General features: G+C 33.8%; 1 protein-coding gene across 1 annotated transcript in view; it reads right to left on the bottom strand.

Annotated features, from left to right (window-relative positions):
- TTBK2 (tau tubulin kinase 2) overlaps nucleotides 1-21110 on the bottom strand; it is a 69837-nt gene that overhangs the window by 31401 nt on the left and 17326 nt on the right. Inside the window, exons 2-6 of the mRNA XM_079308010.1 lie at nucleotides 18688-18847; nucleotides 14725-14872; nucleotides 9397-9470; nucleotides 8268-8408; nucleotides 6871-6975 (exon numbers count right to left, since the gene is read on the bottom strand). Coding sequence (XP_079164136.1) covers nucleotides 6871-6975; nucleotides 8268-8408; nucleotides 9397-9470; nucleotides 14725-14872; nucleotides 18688-18756 — 537 coding nt within the window. The 5' untranslated portion in view covers nucleotides 18757-18847. The remainder of the gene's footprint in view (nucleotides 1-6870; nucleotides 6976-8267; nucleotides 8409-9396; nucleotides 9471-14724; nucleotides 14873-18687; nucleotides 18848-21110) is intronic.

A 21110-nucleotide genomic window follows, 5' to 3' on the forward strand; every position in this document is an offset into this window, starting at 1 on the left:
ACCACCTGCCTTTTTCACCTTGTACCACCATACACACGACATCAGCTGGGGGTCTCTGTAGCACTGATTTCCTTCATTACTTTGCCAGTAACACAACCAAACTTGCAAGGATCATGTCCAATGGATGCTGAAAATGCTACATATATGCATTGTAAGTTTGTGGCCTTAATGATTTCCCTCTATGTCCTTGAAGGACATTTTAGCAGACAATAATTAATGTTACACTTGTAGGTGTAACACTGCTGCATCATTACACCTGCACAGGTCACTGTAGATGTGTCAGAGCTGTGCATTACTTTAAAAACCTCTGAAACTTAACAGTTCAACAGCTATTTCAGTCTCTCTATTAAAAATAATATCTCCACAAACCTCACCAAACTAACTCCTATCTCTTCCCTATAAAGGCATCACTAATTCAGAAAAGGAACCTCAAATGACTCTTAATTCTTTCAACTCATGCATACTGTTTATAAACCAATTAAACAAAGGGGTCTTGACTTAATTCCTTCAGCAAATAACCATTTTCATGTAAGACATTTTGACATAAAAATCTAAAACTTCTACAGTTTCTCCTGGTATTAAAAGAAAAAAACAAAACAAAACAAAACAAAACTGGGCTCCAGTCTTTGTTGACTTAAAGGACATGAAGAGTATGCATAGCCTATTTAAGAATGACTTTATATTACAAGTTGCATTGAATGACTGTGATATTACATAATATTTTCTTTTCTAGAGAACTGAAAGTTATTAAAAAAATATAATGCTGTCATAATTCATCTTAGATGCTTCAACAGAACTCCATTTAGTGAAACAAGATATTTTTTCTTAAGTGGTCCACTTTTTAAAAAGCCATTAACTATCAAATGCTTAGCTCAGAATTTTGAAGTAAATCTTGCAAACCTCACCTTTTTCCAAAAGTGTATGTAGTATACTCTGATGCAGATTTAGTGATGAAAAGCTTATAATATAGTTTAAAAATATTTGTTCCTTAGAAATTTTTTTTCTCCAATAGCAGAATGCGCAAAATTTAATTTAATAGACATGGAATGGCAGAAGCAGACTCTCACAGAAGTGACAGTTAGATTTCAAAAAATTAGTCCAGTTCTGTCTTCCTAGTTTTGAATAATTATTTCTTTTTTAAAACTTAATATTTATTTTTTATTTATTTATTAATAAATATTTTTATATTAGAAACAAAGAAAACTGTTTTCAGAAGCTTACTGCATTCTATTTGGCTGCTGAATTATAACACATACATGTCAATTGCTTTTTATGCTACATTTATTTGTGCCATAATAGCAAAACTGATTTTGCTAATTGCAGAACATAAAATCAATGCAACAACATTTTTCAAAAAAAGTCAAAGATGTACACATTAAAATTTTTAAGTACTTGTTTGCTTATGATTTCTTGTTCATTCTATGCCATTCTGCTGATCTACAGAGAGTTCAGTACAAATGTACAAGGTGTTTTTAATGCTTTACAACCCCAGTTGTTGCACATTCACATGAAGTGCTGAAGAGAAGCAGAGAGAGGTGGCTGTTAAGAAGGCTGGTCTCAAGATACATGCATAAGATACCTGTCCTGTGTCTGCAGAAAGCTGGTAACAATGAAAAACTGGACATAGTTTTGCTTTGTTAGGAAGAAATTCTTTTCTCAGAGGGTGGTGAAACACTGGAACAGATTGTCTAGAGGAGCTGTAGAGGCCCTGTCACTGGAAGTGCTCAAGGCCAGGTTGGAAATGCCTTGAGCATCCTGGTCTAGGCAAGGGAGTGAGATCCAGGTGATCTTTAAGGTCTCTTTCAACCCAAACTACTATACAATTCTATGTGTTCAGTGTTTCTTCTTATTACTTTATGCCTTTGTTAGACAAACAATGAAGAAACTAATACAAAAAAATATTTTAGGATTGCCCAGTTACAGACATTAGATCCTGGGAACTTATAATGCCAAATTTCAGCACACACAGGTCTTTGCTTTATAAGCATTGGTGCAGAGATGTCCAATACATCATTCATGGCTTACATGCAATTGCTGAGGAGGAAATGTAACTTTTTGTCACTTCCTTGTTCAAAACAATTATGTTGCAAGCTAATGGTGTATTCACTTTTAGAGACAACTTATAAAAAGTCTCCTCTGAAGTATATCAAGATGTAAAAGGCTCAGAGGATTATTACACAGAAACTTATTAACACATGTTTTTCAAAAAGCTCTGAGAAAAATGAAAACTATTTTAAGAGGAAAAATAAGTACTCTGCTCCTTGTTTAGGTGCACACATGTAATCCTCAGCTAATCATATCCCTCTGTAATGTACTGTTCAGCACTGAGAGAGGCCTGAGAAGAGATAGCACAAGGTAAATGCCAGCAACAAAATGCTTCTCAACAGGATGAAAGAGCGACTGAACAGTACATTTAACAAAATGACATGGACCATTACCCTGCAGCACAGGGCTTTCAACAGTTTTAGTCAGGTATGGAAGAGAGGTTTGTTTACAGCAGTTAACCTATTTTAGGCAATTATTTATTATATGCATTATACAGTGCCCTGATATATCAAAGAGCTCTCTGGATTTTTTTTGTACTATTTAATTATTTTCCATGAAATCCACTACCATTTAATACTGTACTCATAAACATGTCCTGGTTGTCCTTGGATTCTGCTTTAACCTGTGTAACTCAAAACAGAGGTGTGTCAAAGAACTGCAGGAGAAATAGTCTATCTTAGTGTTTTTCAACTAAGACCAAAACTAGATCAATTTCACAATTTACTGGAGATGACTGAGTTGCTGTCAATCATTTAAATTTGATGGGTGATCTCATTTTATTCCAAATTTTATTCTGCCATGTTCAGTAACTATTCTTGAATACCTCCAGTATACAGACTCTTATTTATAATATTCTGTAGTTACCAGCACACATTTCTAAATCATGAGAGGCACTGGGGAAAACAAAAAAACCTGCACCAGTTTTATCTGTGGACCACTTCTAAGTCTTTATTTCTAAAAGTTGTATCAATGTTTGCTATAATAGCTTTTACTTGAAAAGAAGATTGAGAAGTAATATATAGAAGCAAAGAAGATATATATAAGCAATCCATCTTTAAGCAGTCCATGGGTCCAAATGGCCTTCAAAGAAGACAAAAGACTTGCAGTAACTATTTTGTTTACAACAGTGTAGTTTCACCATCGCTCCTTTACTTCTTAAAATTATCCCACTCCTTTTCCCCATCATAAAAAGTTTTTAATGGATATAGCTTCCACTATTTCAGCACCATAAAAACAATGTTCTCTTCCAAATACAGAAATTAACAATCTGTAATTCTTCTGCCAAGGTAAGGCAGAATAACATGGAAGTATTCCCTAGATTTCCTCAGCAGTCTAGATAATCCATAACCTTAGTAGAAGAAATACCATGTAATTCAAATGCATAACCATTCCCACATTTTCAAAAGTAAAAATTCAAAAGAAAATATGAGTATACAAGAAATGTATACCTTCTGTCCCTGTATGTAACTGAAGTGAAATAGACTTCCAATGCTTTCAAAATGGACATAATACTCTGCTTTGTTATCTGCCAACACATCCTTGTGAAGTATTCTGTGCAGGATTGCTTTGGGTTGTTTGTTTTTGGGAGTGCTCCATCATTTTATTGGTTCTTGTTTGTTTTGGTATTGTGTTTGTTTCTTTTTTAAGAATTCAGTTCTTAAACTACATTTCTAGGACACCACCTGTACCTTAAAGTGAAATTTGAAGATAAAACCTCATTTGTTAGAAAAGCCTCAGAACCTGAGGGCACTGAAGAAAGGCAAGCAGCACTCAGCTGTTTTGTACAGAAACACCTGATATGGAATAATATGTGCATTTTTTGATGTGAACAGATTTGTAACTGCTTCCCTAGACAATAAAAAATCTAGACATTTGCATTCACAATTGCTTTCACAGCATTTTTCTAAGGGTCAGACTGTACAGCAGCTGGTGTATCTTCTGCTTTAGCAGAAGTCAAAGACAATTTTTGTTACTGACAGGTCACCAGTAAAGAGCATGAGTAATGCCCCAGAAAATTTTGGTGGATACTCTGTCACCTTTGGATTTAAATATATCTGTTAATGTTCAGAGTAGGTAAATACTGTAAAATACTTCAAACCTACTTAATGTTAAAATAATGTAATTTTGATTTTTTTTGTTTGTTTTCAAATAAATATAGGAGAAGTTAGACACTTAAAATTAAGGTCATGCTAAAATGTCCTATGACAATGAAAACTCTAATGAAGCTCTTCATTTTATCTAAATAATCATTGAAGAATGGCCTAAACTCTAGTCATTGGGAAGAGCAGGACAAAGGTGGGAAGATGCGGGAATGCAGTCATAAGGTAGCTCTCCCCTAGACCTAAAAAGACTTATTTATAAAAAAAACCCAACAATTCCACAAACAAAACATTCTTCTCTGCATACATTTCAACCCCCTACTCACAATACTCTCAATAAAGGAATCTCACATTCCAAACTAAATACCAAATTGGGCAAAAAGGAATTTTCTCCTACAATTATCTTTACTGAGTCCAAATCATCAGATTCAGGGGACTGGCTGTTAATCTGAGCAATTCTTTAGGCTGCCAGCCAGTAAGACCTGCATATCGAGTAGAAAAACATTGATGTTGTAGATTAAAAGGTTTTATCTAAATGCCACCTTCTTATGGATAGGTTTTTAATTCTGTTACTCCCTAGCTTTGTTGTCTCAGCTTGCACATACATTCTACTATCTCCTTTGTAAAACAAAATTCAGTTATTTATAACTTGCAATCCACATAAATAAAAGACCACAAAACTCAGGCCTGTGACAATACATGATGGTTGAATTTATAGATTTTTAAAAACTATGACCTAAAATTTTTTTTAGAGGTAAATCTTTTTAACAGCTAAGACAAGTAGCTTCTTTTTTATTTTATTTTGCTTTCTTTGTATCAAATTTAATAATACCTCAAAGAACAGTTGTGGTTAAGGTTCACTTTAAAACAGGAATGATGACAACTGCCCAAGAGCTGGCTGCAGTACGGATGATGTTAAGAATGCAAATGTCCTTCACATTTTGTCCCTCAAGGTGTTCTATTTCTGTACCACAGCTGACACCTTCACTTTCCATTTTCACCATGTAAACAGAGACATGGAAATTGATGGCTGCATGAAGTTAGGCTTACATTCAACAAGAATCATTTATTCTTTGTCTCAATTAAAAAGTAAAAAAGATAGTAGTATTTACTTCAACTATCTCTAAGACAATAGCAAACAAAATGTTAGGTACTGCACCTTCAAAAAGCAATAAACAGACTTTGAATCTCATAAATATACTAAATTTGCAACCTGCTAAATGTATTTGCTTGCTGATTAGAGTATCCCTACAATTAAATTCTAATTACCCTGCTTTGCAGTAATCAATTCTTATCTACACCATTAATTCGCTTATTGGCTTCCTCTCACCAACAATTTATTTGCTTGCCTGTGTTTCATCCTTCCTTTTTTAACAGCTTATACATTATCCCCAGCAGTTTTTGTTCTTCTCACACTCAGTTTTCTGTCTTCTGATCTTTTCCATCCCCAGAGAAGGCTCCTCCCACCAATTAGTGGTTTCTTATCAACTTCCGTTCTATAACTTAATTCCACCCCAAATGCCTGCATCCTAGTATTGTCTCCCCATGTAGTATTTAGTATCAGAAGCCATTACCTTTCATTCATCTTTCACAAACCTACAGAATGCAATAAATGCTTGTTTCTGATTTTTAAGTTTTAGATAGGTCATTAGTGTAATTTAGCATCATTTAGCGTCAGGTCATGCAGCTTAATAAACTTCACTCTTCTCATCAACATGCTTACACATTTTACAAATATCTTATTACTGAATACAACAGACATATCTCTCTCTCCTTGAAGTCAGCTCCTCACAAGAATAGTCATTTAGACAGCTGGAAGACAGGACAACTTTGGTAAAATGAACCCTTGTCAAAATTAGCAGGCAAAAACGTTTTATTTTACAGTAGTAATTCTGAGTAATACTGAACTATCTGTAGCATGAAAAAGCATGCAAAGCCTTGTTTTGACTTTATGTTAACATGTTTTTCTTTCAGTTTTGAAGATTTATATAGATCACCCTAGTAAAACGATACTACAAGAAGAAAATGACAACTGCAACAAATTAATTTTAAGGCTAATATCTGGAACAAGTGGGAAACTGTCTCTGCTAACTGAATAACCTAAGAGAATGTAAAACGCCTGGATCCTTCAGATGAGAAATAAAGGCATTTCCTTTAGACAGTATGCTCAGACACTGGGGCAGACTAATAAAGCATAAACACATTTTCATTATGTAAAATTGTCCCTCAAAATACTCCTTCCTGTAATTCCCTGAAATGACCTTTTACCCCTCTTTATTAAAAGGGACAATATTTTCCTGTAAGGAAAATGCTAAATTTGAAATTACAGTCCAGATAATGGTTATGGAATTCCAAAAAACAGTTAGTCCTTTTCTAGTTTTGCGTTTTTTAAAATGCAATATAAAACAGCAAGTGAAATTCAGCTCTGATATATTATTCTGATATTTAATGAAGACCTATTTATCATTTGATTTTCCAAATAAAATGAAGACTATCCCAAAATATCTTAGATGTGCACTTCTGTCTCAAGCCAAAAACCAGAAACCTGACTCATTCTCTACTGCCAGTCTTTTAACATAATTAATAAATCACATGGCATTTTTGATCTGGGATGGTGTTTGTTAACAATTACCAGTTCAATGCAACTCCCCCACTTCTCCAGAAGAAAAGACAGCATACTACCACATTCAAGAATTCAGATTTCAACTGTGAAAAAAAATCTTACTGGTCTGACGTCCCCACACGAGTTGGTAAATTGCCGTGCTAAGCCAAAATCCAGCATAAAACATTTCCTACAGGTGCTTGGAAAACGTCCCATTGCGAAGTTTGACTAGGAAGAAGAGCAAATACAGTGACAGATGATTACAGACAGGTTTCAGTATGTCCACATATTAATGCAATAACACAACCAGAAAATTCATATTCTATTTCTCTATCCTTCCTTAAATGCTTTCACTTCTACTGAACACCCAATAAATTTGAAGAAAATGTTGTTAAGAGAAATATAAACCAGTTGTCTATATTGTACAAAGAGATTGTCATCTTACTTTACCACTTAGAATATATCCATTTTTAGCAAGAATTTTCCAATCATGTCACCTAGTCACAGCATTTCAGCATTGTCTAATTGGTCACAAGGAAAACAAACAACCAAGTATTTCAAGATTTGAGTTCAGTACAAAGCACAATTAGCTCCAGCTAATTCTTTCTCACCAATTTCACTTGACATTCACTACCTCTATGCCCTCTTCCTATCAAATAAAGGTTTAAATGGGGATAGGTCAGGGAGAATACAAATTTCATAAAAGTTGCCAGGAAGAAGTGAAGCAAATGAAATTTTCCTAATGTACAGAAACTTGTTGGAAGTTTCATGTAAGCATCATTAAGCTGACAGGAGACAATATATGTCAGATATAATAAATCATATTTGCATCTATTAGAAAATACGAAGATTTGCTTATTTTTTCCTCATTTACCGATTCTGACAGTTCAGATTTCTAATTATATTTTTTCTCACAGAGCAATATTTAAAATAGGTGATGGAATTTCAGGAATAAATTCGAAGAAAAATAGAAAAGAGTAAGAACAAAAGCATGATACCATTAGGAAGGCACTCTCCTCATACTGACATATTAACATCTAAAAATAATTGTACAATAAAACAATAGCTTTCTCCTACAGTCTTTTATTTCCTTGTTTGTTGAAAATATATTAAATACATACTATTGAAGGATTTATAAACTGCATTCTACAGTTAGTATCTAATATTTTAGATTTATTACATGACAATATTAATTGCCATTAATAGTCAAGCACATTATGTCATATCTCATGGCAAATACTCTTGGTTACATGATGCTAAAGATAAGAGTTAGAAGTTTTAACTACAGCAAATTGCAAGGAGGCCTTAACTGGAGACAATGAAAAAGACCAAAGTTACCATTGTTGCAATCCAACATTAATTAATAGGAAAAATTCTGCCCTACCTGATGATTAAGCATTCAATTTTCCATCCCTTTTCATTTTTGCATTTTAGCATCTAGTATAGAATATATTCTCACTTATGCAGCCATCTAATGACCACAGCTTACTTGCCTGTTTTGATTTAATGGGCAGACTTACTGGTTTTATGTCCCTGTGCAGGAATCCCACAGAATGAATACTCTCAATAGATTCCAGAATCTGCTTCCCCAGCCGCAGAGTGGTACTAATGGTGAACGTTCCTCGAGATTGGCTACGACGCAGGTCTGCCAAATTCCGACCCTGACAAAATCAAAAGGACATTCCATAAAAAAGATTAATGTCAAGATTAACAGATGCTGTAAAATCTTCCTACTACTTTAGTTGTTCATGATTAACCATTAAATATCCTCAACACCTATTTTCACACTCAAGGGTAGCATATCTCAGCTAAAAGTAATAACTGTATGTTCCCGAGTATCTCCAACACTGAATTTAGATATTTTTTTTAAATATGAATCTTAGTACCTTTCTAGTCCTATAAACATGGAACAAACTAATTCCTATTAGAATACCAGTACAAATACTATTATTTAATATTGTATTTGTGTTGCACTCAAAAAAAGGCCTCTGAGAAAATGCTAAAGAAGACTTCACACTCACTTCTTTCAGGAAAATACATAATTTAATTACATATATATATCAAACAGATGAAAAACATGTAGGAAATGCATCCTCATGATGTCACAGAACTGTTGTTCTAATATAGCAGACAAACAACAGTATGAACTAAAACACACTTTTTTCAGTATTCATATTCACCAGGATGACAAAGGACATTAATCCCATAACTCTAAGTGCTAATCACCTATTTAATCCCTTTTTAAATGAACAAGTCTTTCAGGAAAATGAAATGCTTCCTTTTACTTGCACAGGGTGATTTTTCATTTTTATAAAAAAAGTCAACAAAATGCAGAGAGTAATATAATACATTTTAGATTATCTTCAAGTGAAGACTTAAAAGGAATGTAAAATATCTCAGAAGACATCATAGTTGGATGCAAGCATAGGATGCAAGCATTCTCCTTTTTTGGGAGTATTATGGAAAGCATATAAAAGGAAAAAGACATAAAAATATGCTTAATTTAGGTTCACTTACTACAATGCATTTGTGATTTTCGGGGGGTTTTTTGTTTGTTTAGCATTCTCTAAAATCTTACTGCTATTTTCACGTACACTTGGGCATAAAACCTAAACATACAAGCAAACATCAAGTGTTTGATACACTAACCTGCAATTGCATGACCACATAGTTAAATCTGTCATTCCGTCCACATCCTATGAATCTACAGACATGATCTTTTCCTAAGAGAAAAAGAAGCAAATTAGCCAATAATAATGAAATTTTGTTGCTTATTCCTGTAAATACTTAGGAAATTACTGGAAAATACATAAAATAATAAACTAAGCACCATGCAGTTCAACTGCAATAAACCCCAAGTTAGTTCTACCTACAATTAAACAGAAGCTTTCTCCCATTCCACAGCTCTCACTCTTCCATAAGAAGACATGCACAACGACACGCCCAAATGTTGACAAATTTGAGGTATTTTGGACTAGAAAATGTTATTTTCTTACAAAGGTAATGGTTTGTAATAGACAATTTTCCTAGACAATATTCCTCTTTTCTACAAGCTGCAGCTGTCATGATGAAAGAAAACAGTAGTATTACTTGAGAGTTATGTTTTATATTAAAAAATTGTAGAAAATGTAATTCAACTAATTCAATTTATTAATATCATTCTCTAGAACAAAATCCTTGCTGTTTAGCTACAGAAGATACATTCAGCTCAGGTATACTGAAATAGAAAAAAAAACCAACAGAGTTTTGTTTAAGCCTATTTTCTTTAAAGCCTTCTCCTGACCTAGGAGCAAACCACAGAGAAGACAGGTCAAAAATAATCTTCTTACTATCCTGCAGCTGTAAGTCAAAGCAGAAGATTCCCCAGGTAAATGCAGAGAAAAAGACAAGCCAAAGGCTGCAGTTGGAAACAGAATGGAAGCTACAACCAATAGAAAACTGATGATCTCAAGTGGTTGCTAAAGATGTCACCTTATATATCTATCATTAATTACTTTACCCTTAGAATTACAAGCATGTCATCAACAGGGAACCCCCACACCCCTCACTAATGTTTTCAAAACACCATAATGTCTAGCTACAGACCTGAGGGGACCCTTTGCTACTGCTGCACTTGTAGGTGCACCAAAACCCCAAAACTTAACCCTACAGCTTTCAAATATTTTAAATTCACTTGACAGAAACGTGGTTGCCTGATTCTTGCTTCCTCAGGAAGCTGCCAGCCACATCCAATTAAAACAAGTAGATAGGCCCTTTTAAACAAAGGAAAATATTACAGGATTAATCAAAATAATTTATTTTAAAAGAAATATCTACATTTCTGCAAATACATAAGTGCTAAACTTTAAGTATCACTGATTTTCATTCATTTTTTCCTTCTACCCATTTGTTCAAGTAAGACAGGCAATATTACAGACAGTATAATTTTATGAAGAAAAAGGATTAGTAGCACATTTATCAAGATGAAATTTTGTATGTTCATTGCCGCAGTTTCCATTAATGAAGTCTCATCTCAAATATTTATGATTAATTTTACAGCCACTTGTGGGTATTCTGAAGGAACATCTTCAGAAAAACATATATTTTATCTGACAAATTCAGTAAATGTCCAAAACTCAGTTTGGTCAGAGAAACCCCATTTTGACTGGAGCACCAACTCAGTTTGTGTGGTAAATTTCCTAGAAACTTTTATGTAAAATTGAGGAAAGAGGAAGAACAGAAGTAGAACCTGAATACCTTACTCAAATAGAATGATCCTCCATCAATCCAGTGGGGCTATACAAACCTACTACAGCCTTTTCCTCAGTAGGAAAACAGTATTTTCTCTCACCTGTGAGCTACAGGGTGAGAAGATGATGGTAATAGGCTGCAGGGAACAACTCTGCCCCTGAAAAACCTCCTAGGGAGGGTGCTAATCCTGCATGCCATTCCTCAGGCTGCTGCAGTGTAGCACTACAGCAGCTTTACAGCCTACACCAGACACAGCCATCACTAAATTACACTCCAGAGCTGTAAATGAGTGAGGGAGAAGTCTGTAAGGTTGTGTGAGACAGAAACCAACTGAGTGAGTCTCACTCTCACTGAGTGAGATGTGATAAATCTGTCTTCTCCCATCTGACTGTGGGAACAGATGGCCTAACAACATGGTTGAACAAAACAACCATCTGTTGCAGCAGATTTCTTTTTTTTTTAAAGCAAAAATAAGGAACTTAAAGAGTTAAACAATATCCTGCAACAATAATTAGGAGACAGAAGGGAGAAAAAAATAAAGACGCAATTGATGACTAAGCTGTAATAAATGGCAGTATCAGTGAGCCTAGTCCTCCTTCATAATTAAGAGAAGTCATACAATTACTCACATATTCCAGCACGTTTTGCTAGCTTGGAGTCTTAAAAGGAGCTTATTTGAAGTTTTTCATTAGTCACTGTACCATATACAAAGTTACTATTTTTATATACTTCATTATACCACATAGTTATTACTCATTTTACCCCTGCAATAATGACCACACTGTTTTAATGTTAAAGTTTCTGAAAATAAAGAATGGTAAGAAATGGTGCATCCCTGCACTCCTGCCAACAGCTATTCTTATTTCAGTGTCACAGTTTCTGTGAAATAAGATTCTAATACAGGTACATTTAAAAGCATGTTTATAACCCTGAGAATGTGCCTAGGCCTAGTATAGACTAGAAGAGCTATTCTGCTCCAGACATAGTACACTTGTTTATTTATAATCTTCTAAAAGCCTGTTTCTTGATAATATTCCATGAACTGTGCAATATTTTTTAAAAAATAGATCCATGCACCAAGAAAATCCTCACCAACACTGCAAGCTCACTGTCTCTCATTGCAAACAGAGGAAACTTCTAAATATTTGAAAGAAAAACTATTTTTGTGGAAATTCTATTCCTTTCTCTCTATATCTAATGTAACTAGAATGCCTTGCAAGAAGACAATCTAAGCCCTTTGAGAAAAGGAGAGTAATTATATATATATATACACCTGTATACATACACACACACCAAAAAGGGATAGAAGAACATGACAGAAGTTGGTCTCAGAGGATGTATCAAAATAGAAAGTTGTTACAAAAATATCCTAAAATAACTGTTTATAATTTCACCTGGTTTTAATCTGCACAAAAAGAAAAAACTTGTGAAAAATAAGACTAATTTCTACATGATAAAAAAGCTTTCAAGAATAATAATTTAAAAATCTTTGAGAAGCAAATATAAAGTTGGCTTTCATTCCCCATTCTCTCTCTTCCATATCCACTTTTCTTGATTTTCCCTACACTTCCAATTTTTACCTCTTCCATATTGAAAGCTTGTGAAAGTAAAGAAATTAATGGCTCCTAGGAGCAAAGATTTTCTGTAAAACATGAAATGGCCCCTACCATAACCTTATTTAATAAAAAAAAACAAAACTGTCCAAGTATCGATAAAAAAAGGTGAATGTAAAACTGAAGTACTGCATCTGTGCAAATTATAAATAGCAATATATTCAAAAGGTTAATTTGATCTATCTCTTTACTGTGCTTGTTTTACTGATCACCTACAACACTCCCTATCTAAAACCAGAGCAGTAAGAGTTAACTTCCACAACAATGATTGGGAGTCACCTCTGGTGCTACTATCACCACCAACTTATTTTTCTTAATTTTTTTCTTTTTTTTGTGCAAGAGTGCAACAAGATATAAAATGCAAGGAAAAATATATTTAGATTGTTTTCCCATAAGAAAGATTGTTCAAAGTGTTATTTCTAAAAATCTCATACAAAATCTGGGTTTCAGTTATATAAAAGCTTTATTATTTGCTCAGAGAAATAACACTGAGAAAATAAGCAACAGAAATATTTATTTGGATTATCTATTATGTGGATAATTTGTCTCAGTGAATGTGTTGTTCAGATGTTTCATTGTTCTGTTCTTTTTATCTAGACGTTTCCCATGATTCAATAGAACCAAAGACTCTTCTGCAGGAAGACTTGGGCTGTTTGGAATTACAGTTTCCTAACTATTCCTCAACAAGTATAACTTCTGTAAGGCCTTATGCCAATTTTTCACACATAAATATTTTAATATTTAACTTGTTTTCCACAAATATTTCAAAAGATAAGAAAGTTTTGACACACACTGACACATTGGCATTGTAGTGCTACTACTATATTTGTAGCTCTAAATTCCAGTGTTTTCTTTCAGATCTATAAACATCTTTATCATTTAGTTGTTTCTTCTATACCATTTTAAAGACTGTGGGTTTTGTAAAAATGGAATTAAGCTCATGTGTGCAGAAAAAAAATAACAAACTCTTGGAAAAAATTAATCCTGAGCATTTAAAAATTCCAGGAGTTGTGGAGTATTTTGTTCTTCAAAACTCACTGTCTTTAGGATAATTTCTTTCAGGATCCTTGACAAACATTTTCCAAACTTTCGATTGTCAATACTGAAGTTCACTACTTATCTCTGGACTAGAAACTTTAAAATTCAAAGAACATCCTTGCTCAGCTATATAATACTAGATGTTGTAGTACAATTCTTGAAACAGACAAAAGCGTAGGAACAGTTTATTAACATCATAACATGTGACATGCCTGCCCTCTTAAATCTATAGAGGCTGTCAATTCCTGCTGCAGTGTGACCTTTACAGCACATTAGGCAGCACCATATGTCATGCAGACTTTGTTTTATTCAAACTAAGAGTTTGGAAAAATTGGGCTGCTGACAGGAGTGCATGTATTATTCACCATCTTCCAGACTAAAAATAATATTTTTTAAAGAAAAAAGCACTATTTAAACTTTCTTTCTGTAATCTTGTGCTGTAAAAAGTAATTAAGAGAAGCCACTGCATATTTCTCTGTATTGATAGCTTCATTAAAATGTTTAAAGGTAAAGAGAGTGTGACTATTTCAACTCTTATTTAAGGAATTTAACCCTGGAAGTATTTCAGGATTTTACATGTCAGTAGTTTTCTCATACAAGTTACAGTACTTTAAAGTTGGGGCTTTTGCTCGTGGGGATTTTTAAAAGTACGTTTCCCATTTTAGTGTTAAAATTCTCAGCAGTGCCTGCACAGCAAAGAAAATAAATATTCTTATCACATACACTATGCTTAGGACCCTCAAATATTCAATGCTACATAGTACAAGAAAAAATAAAGACCAGAATAGCAACAAAGTCTAGAGCAAAAAACAAAGAGAAGATATGTATTCAGAATAAAGTAAATCCGAATCAAGATTTTTGCAGCAATTGTTTTTGTAGTTCTTTTTATTTTCATGTCATCCCATTTTAAACAAAAGCTTCACTGTAGCAAAACTTTCAGACTCTGAAAGAGCTTCTATTCTGCTTTTAATAATCATTTACCAAGAACATGCAGACTACAGGAAATATTTACTCAAAATATTATTATAATGACAAATTTTTTTAAAAGAAGATACACTGACATTCTACTTCTTGCATATCCAAGATACAGCCCTACCTTGCAGCTTCTTCAACACAGCTACTTCCATTTTCAGCACTTGCTTTGGCTGCTGAGCTGATTCGACCTTTAGTGCAACGTTTTCCCGAGTAAGCAAGTCCAGTGCATCGTAAATTTCTCCAAATCCTCCACCTCCTATTTTCCTCAACTATATTGGGGAAAAAGAAAGAACAAAAAACATATCTTAAAGAGGGGAGAAGAAAGAAAATAAACCAGCAATAATCTTTGTTCTGTGATACTCTAAACGCTGTTGTATTACCATAGATTTTAAAATAACAATCACATCCTTCAGTACATAAAAGAGCTACTGAATAATTAACCAAGGTACAGCTAACCACAGTTTGGAAGAGAACACACCTGATCCCCACCTGCACTATTGCATATAGCATAATAGAAGAGTGGAGTAGTATTCCCAGCATGAATCTGGGCAAAGTCAAGATGCTGAATACAGTTTTTCCTCAAATAGTCACACACAGTCCAGAGATCTTCAAATACAAATGCACAGTGACATTTTTAAAATATGCCATCTTTTTCTCTTTTCAGAAATACACAAACTGAATAATACAGGTCTAAAATTATACAAGTTTTTGGACTTCCTGAAAAGAGACAGTATTTTCTATTATATGGAGTGACTTAAACACAGCCAGCTAAATCATAAGTTATAAGAAATGGCTAAGATTATCTTTGAATACACATCTCAAATGTTACTCACATTCCTTTACAATTCACCAATACCATTCTTATTAACAGACAGACTCAAGAAACTCGCAGCACTGAAAGTTTCATCTGTGCAAGGAAGAGGTAAAAAGAATGCTTATGGCCTTCTAATTAGTTTGCACAACATTCAGAGCAATATTAACAGGTGTTTCTTCAACCTCCTTTAAGTGATCATGGTGAACACACACTTCTTTGGTTTTCAATATCAAAAATGTCAATGTTGTTTCACAAAATGCCTCCCCTGGCTAACATTCTAAAGCTGATAAAAAAGAAAAAGAGACAAAAAAAAATTTACCTTAAGACTGGCATGGTTTTCTAAATGTCACCTGAAAACATACAGTTGCTACCATTTATATGACTACACTGTACAAAATGTTATCTAAACAGTCCAGGATTCTAGACAGCAGCAATATGATGACCTATCTTCAGATTCTGAAAATTTGCAAATCCAGACCATCAGACATTTGACTGAGCAAGAAAAACATTTTTTAAAATAGCCTAGGCTCTATGAATAAGGAAGAAGATAACAAATAACATGTGAATTTTCAGCATAGTACAAGTACACCAGTGAGAATGCATGATGAAAATGATGAGAGGAAAAGGAAAGCGATGACACAGCCATCCTCACTCCCTCACAAATGTAGACAAGTTTATTACCTAACTTAATTTACCAGTTTTGAGAAATGACCAGACCAAGAAAGACTGCCTTTGAAAGGGTTGTTTCTCTGCTTGTACACTTATATTTTTTTTAAACAAACAAAAACACCACCACTAATAAAATAAACAGATCAATTTATATTTTCAGCTAAAGTGCACCAGAATCATTAGTATACACCCAATAGTTACATCACTCAGTAGTTTCAGGCACAAAAACCTCTTCTTGATTGCAGAAAAAAATACTTTCCACATCTTTTGTCACCAAGTCACACACATTCAACAATGAGCCCATATTCTCCTTGGTCTTTTTTTACTGCCAACATCTTTATAGAAATTGTTCTTGTTGCTTTTCACATCCTTCACCAGTAACAACTGCCAGCTAAGCTCTGGCTTTCCCACATATTCAACACACAGAGGCAACATCTCCATGTTCATCTTGGGTAGGCCATTCCTGTTCCCATCTTCTGTTCACTTGCATTTTGCTTTCCAGTTCACACAGGTGTTGACCTCTCAACCATACTGGCCTCCTGCCACATCTGCTCAACATCTTTTACCTTGATGAGGCCCACATTGCCCTTCTTTACATCTGCATTACAATTTACCCACTTTGTTCATTAGTTTCAGCCTTCTCTTCTTGCATTCAGCATCTCCCACCCCAAAATCTTTCTCTCCATTCTGTCTTTGACTTCTTTGTCTTTGTATGCTTTCAGGCTAAAGCATAAAATTTCCAACAAGTTTTTGTCTTGGTACCTTTGCTTATAATGCCAGCTGAATGGCATTCTTTAAACATATCTAAAACCAATTATCATTACAATCAAGTCTCTCCAAGTCAGAATTGTAATAAATCTTTCAAAGGCAAAAAAGAGGCATCAACAAAAGATAAAAGCAAATGTTAACAGACACCACTAGAGCAAGAGGTTATCACTGGGGAAAAATATTTTATAATGTCTTTTTTATGCTTACTTTTCAAAATCACTTATGCTTACTTTTCAGAATCACCCTAAAAATATCTAGGTTAAAATTAAATTTAATTTAATATCGGTTTTTAGAATGTTCATGTCCAATAATTTTAGATATGGTTTTCACAACTGCAAAGTACAAGGTCCTCAACAGCAAAAAAATCCAAAACCAGCATTTTAGTTTCTTCAGCTGGGAAACTGTCCTATGAAATCCTGAATTCAGGAAGTCTATAACCTTAGATGTCATCAAGAAATCCTTAATATTTGCTACAGAAGATAAGAAATTGAAGAGTCACTGACAGAAAATACTTGGCACTCATTTACCTGTAATACTTGATCTGGAAAACATATATGTGAAAATGTATAATTACATGAAATGAACTTCAGCCTACTTTCAAAATTTTCCAGAAGACACTTAAGTCATCATCAGTCTTCATTACATAGGAAAGAAAATAAACCTGAAGTAAACATAGCTAGCTGTTGCACACATCAGACAACTAAATAGTGGATAGTGATACATTAGTGTGCTATTATCTATTATATATTGTATATTATTGTATATAAAATGATATTTTATACTATTTGATCTGATTCAAGACTATGCTTTCTGGTTCTGCTTCACTGTTGAGTTGAAATTAAGAAGGTATTTTACAAATACTTATACTCCAGAGATAGCTATTTAGGTTCTAATTACCTAAAAGGAAATATAAAGATTTCCTACACAAAGTTAGTATCAGCTTCCTGCATATTTAAATGAAAGATGGGGCACAAGACAGTTGAAATTATTATCTCTTATTAATTTAAAATTAATAATGAATTTGTATTTTCTATGTTCAGTCTTACAGTTCTAAAAATTTTGAAATAGGGGAGTAATATAAAGCAAGAAATTCAGAATCCATTTACAACACACACAGATACTCTAAATGCTCTCTTGTGAACTTGCCTTTTCTTTCCTTTTTTTTTTTTCCTTTAATTCTAAATAAAAAAACCCCAAGTGATGGAGACCCAAAGAGAAATGGAGAAGGAACTATGAGAACTCAGCCTGATTCTCCCAGCAAAAATAGCTTCAAATGGAAACTGTTTCCCTCAAGATGCAAATCAAGGATAGGAACAGCAAAGGGAACAGAGCTATTTATGGTAAGGCCAATGCTGGCACACAATCAAATGAATACAAATCAGCTGAGAACAAATCTATGCCATAAAATCCAACACACAAAGGGAAGAGCAGCACAGTCCTGAAAGATCTTCCTATAAGAAGTAACATATTCACAAACTTACTAGTTTCAGTGGAGGGCATCTGACTGATCTCCAAAACTGACTGATATAATCACTGATCAGGTTCAATATACTAACAGTACTCTTCCAGTTGTGCTTGAATCAGGCACTTCATTGGGAATTAAGAGCTCTCCTAGGTCCTCATCAGGAAAAAAAAAATAATCCACTTTAAATCCTCATAACTTCTCTTTAAAGTAGAGTAAGAGAAACAAGTAGTTTTAAAGCTCATTCATAATTCCATGTAAGTATTAAGCAAAATATCACAAGAATTTTCAAATTACTTTCAAAGCTCAAATCACTTCTTTGTAAAAACGTGTTTCAAAGAAGATATGGAATTGCAGGAAGGCATACTCACCACTTTCCATCTTTCTTTGACCAATATTCCCACACTGAGGATGTCAGGCTGATCCCCTCCTCCACTCATTGCAACCTCCTGAGGTGATGGAGCTGCTATGCAAAGTCTGCTTCAGAAGAAACCATCCAGATCCCAGGAATGGCTTCCATTTAACCAGTCACTGCAGAAAGACAGCAGAAGATGGGATCTCAGTGATTAGCAGAACAACAAGAAAAACAGCAAAAGTTGTCTCTCACCCAACACTTTAACTAGTTTTTGTATCCCACAGTGAGTAATGCTGAAATTTTAGACAAATGGTTTCCAGTACAGAAAATAATTCAAGAATATTATTCCTTAATGTTTTAACTTGCTCTCTCAAATCTCCAAAATCAATCTCAATATAGAACTAATGAACTTAAACATTTTCAGAGGTATATTCCACAAGCAGTTTCAAATTGCTGCAAGGCATAATTACATTTAAACTTAATTTTAATAATCTCTTTTAAAATCTAATGAATAACTTATTAAGTAATTGTTTAATCAATTAATAGTAATATATAACAACACTAAAATAATATTAACCAAAAATTACAATGTTAAAAATAGATTCTTAAATTCAGTTGCACTGCATACAGACTGATTCAAATTTTACTATGTTTCACATAGCTAGGATTATTTCTGATTAAATACATTTAGAGTGCAATTATGTCAGGCTATAAACAGCTGTCGTTGGTAAGGAAAAACTCTATCTTAGGTAATTTTGACAGGGGTTTTTGTTGTTTTTTGGGGGATTTTTGGGGTTTTGGTTTTTGGGTGTTTTTTGGTTGTTTTTTTTTTTTTTTTTAATTTTCTGGTTTTGGCAATCATTGCTGAATTGGATTATAGATAGTACTGTACTTTGGAGATTAACATATATGTAATAGCTCCCATCAGCAGCTACTACAACCAATCAAAAGCTTATTTCAATTATTTGAGCTTTTCTAGAATTGTGCCTATTGTTACACTGGTGTAATTATAAAAATGTAACTCTCTGTATAAGCACTCTTATCCAAAGACAATACTCTTCAAAAAGTATATTTGCTTTAGGCTATTTCTATGGCTTTCAAAATAGCATAACTGCAAGTGAACAACGCTTTTCTCCCTGAATCAACACACAAATGATATGCAAAATTGGTAAAATCATTCTGATTTAAATCAGCAGTATGGCCTTTCATGTGGCTAAATGCCAATCTTGCTACTGGGACTAAATTATGCTCTTTTCATTAACACTCTGCTGCTTAACCTGGCTTTTTAAGACAAACATTTTTTTGACACAACAATAACTATGGGTTTTTTCATGTTCTTTCATATTGCTCTTTCATATGATATATTTTTGCTTCAATTGGACATTATGACAATAGAATAAACTCCAAATAAAACAGACCCCTCTGGAGAAATATTAATCTGGATTATTGAGGATCTAAATTTACACCCAATGAGAGTGGATTACATGCCTGTAAAGAAGTGTTCATTCAGAATACATAGCCTTAATTGGTTTAATTCAAACAAATGAAGGGAAACCAAATTAAGAGCATATGTTCTGAGTAACAGCACCCATCCTGCAATTTAATCAGGTTGAACTAAACCAATTCAAATTCTACTGGTGACAGTACATTCTCCCCTGCAGATAAGTAATGGTGAAACTATTCACCTCACCAGAACAAAATCTAAAATTGCAAGTAAGATTTTTTGCTGAAGCTTTCAAACACAAGCAAAATTCATAACCTGTAGGAAAAGTAGATGCTTTATCAAATCAAAGATATGACAGTTCAGTTTTTTGTTAATATTGCTATCAGTCTACTGATTTCTGATTTGATACTGAACTTTTTTTTTTTAATACATTTAAATTTACAATTTAGAATCACAACTCTGACAAGCATTTCTGAGAGCTACTTATTTGTAGATTCTTGAGCAGACTAACAGAGCATCAACAACTGGCCCAGAATGCAAAGGTCCAACACATGTATTTTAAGAATTGTCATAGAAGCATTCTATTTTTACTGTATGTAATATCTGCATGGCCAGGGTAACAAAATCTTCATTTGTACACAATTCCTCAATCCTGTTTTAATACACTAATTCCTTTCTAAATCTCTTGCCATCCCAGATAATGATAAAGCAACAATATCTATTCTATATCATGGAACCCGGGTATTCAAAGCAATAAAACATCAATTGAACTTTCATGCATGGGAGGCAAAAGTTCTCTCCTGAGCCCCTGAACACAAGGTGTTAAACTCCTCCTGAAACTTAATAATCAACTGCAAGCATTACAAACATTTTGAAGTCAATTCAAAGAATCCTGTTTTTTTCAAGACTTAAGTAAAGCAGAAGGATTCAGTGGCAAATTTCAAGGCCAGAGGGCTTGAAATCAGTTCAAACCTTTACCTGACCAGGCCACTTCA

This window comes from Erithacus rubecula, assembly GCF_903797595.1.
Source record: "Erithacus rubecula genome assembly, chromosome: 6".
NCBI lineage: Eukaryota > Metazoa > Chordata > Aves > Passeriformes > Muscicapidae > Erithacus > Erithacus rubecula.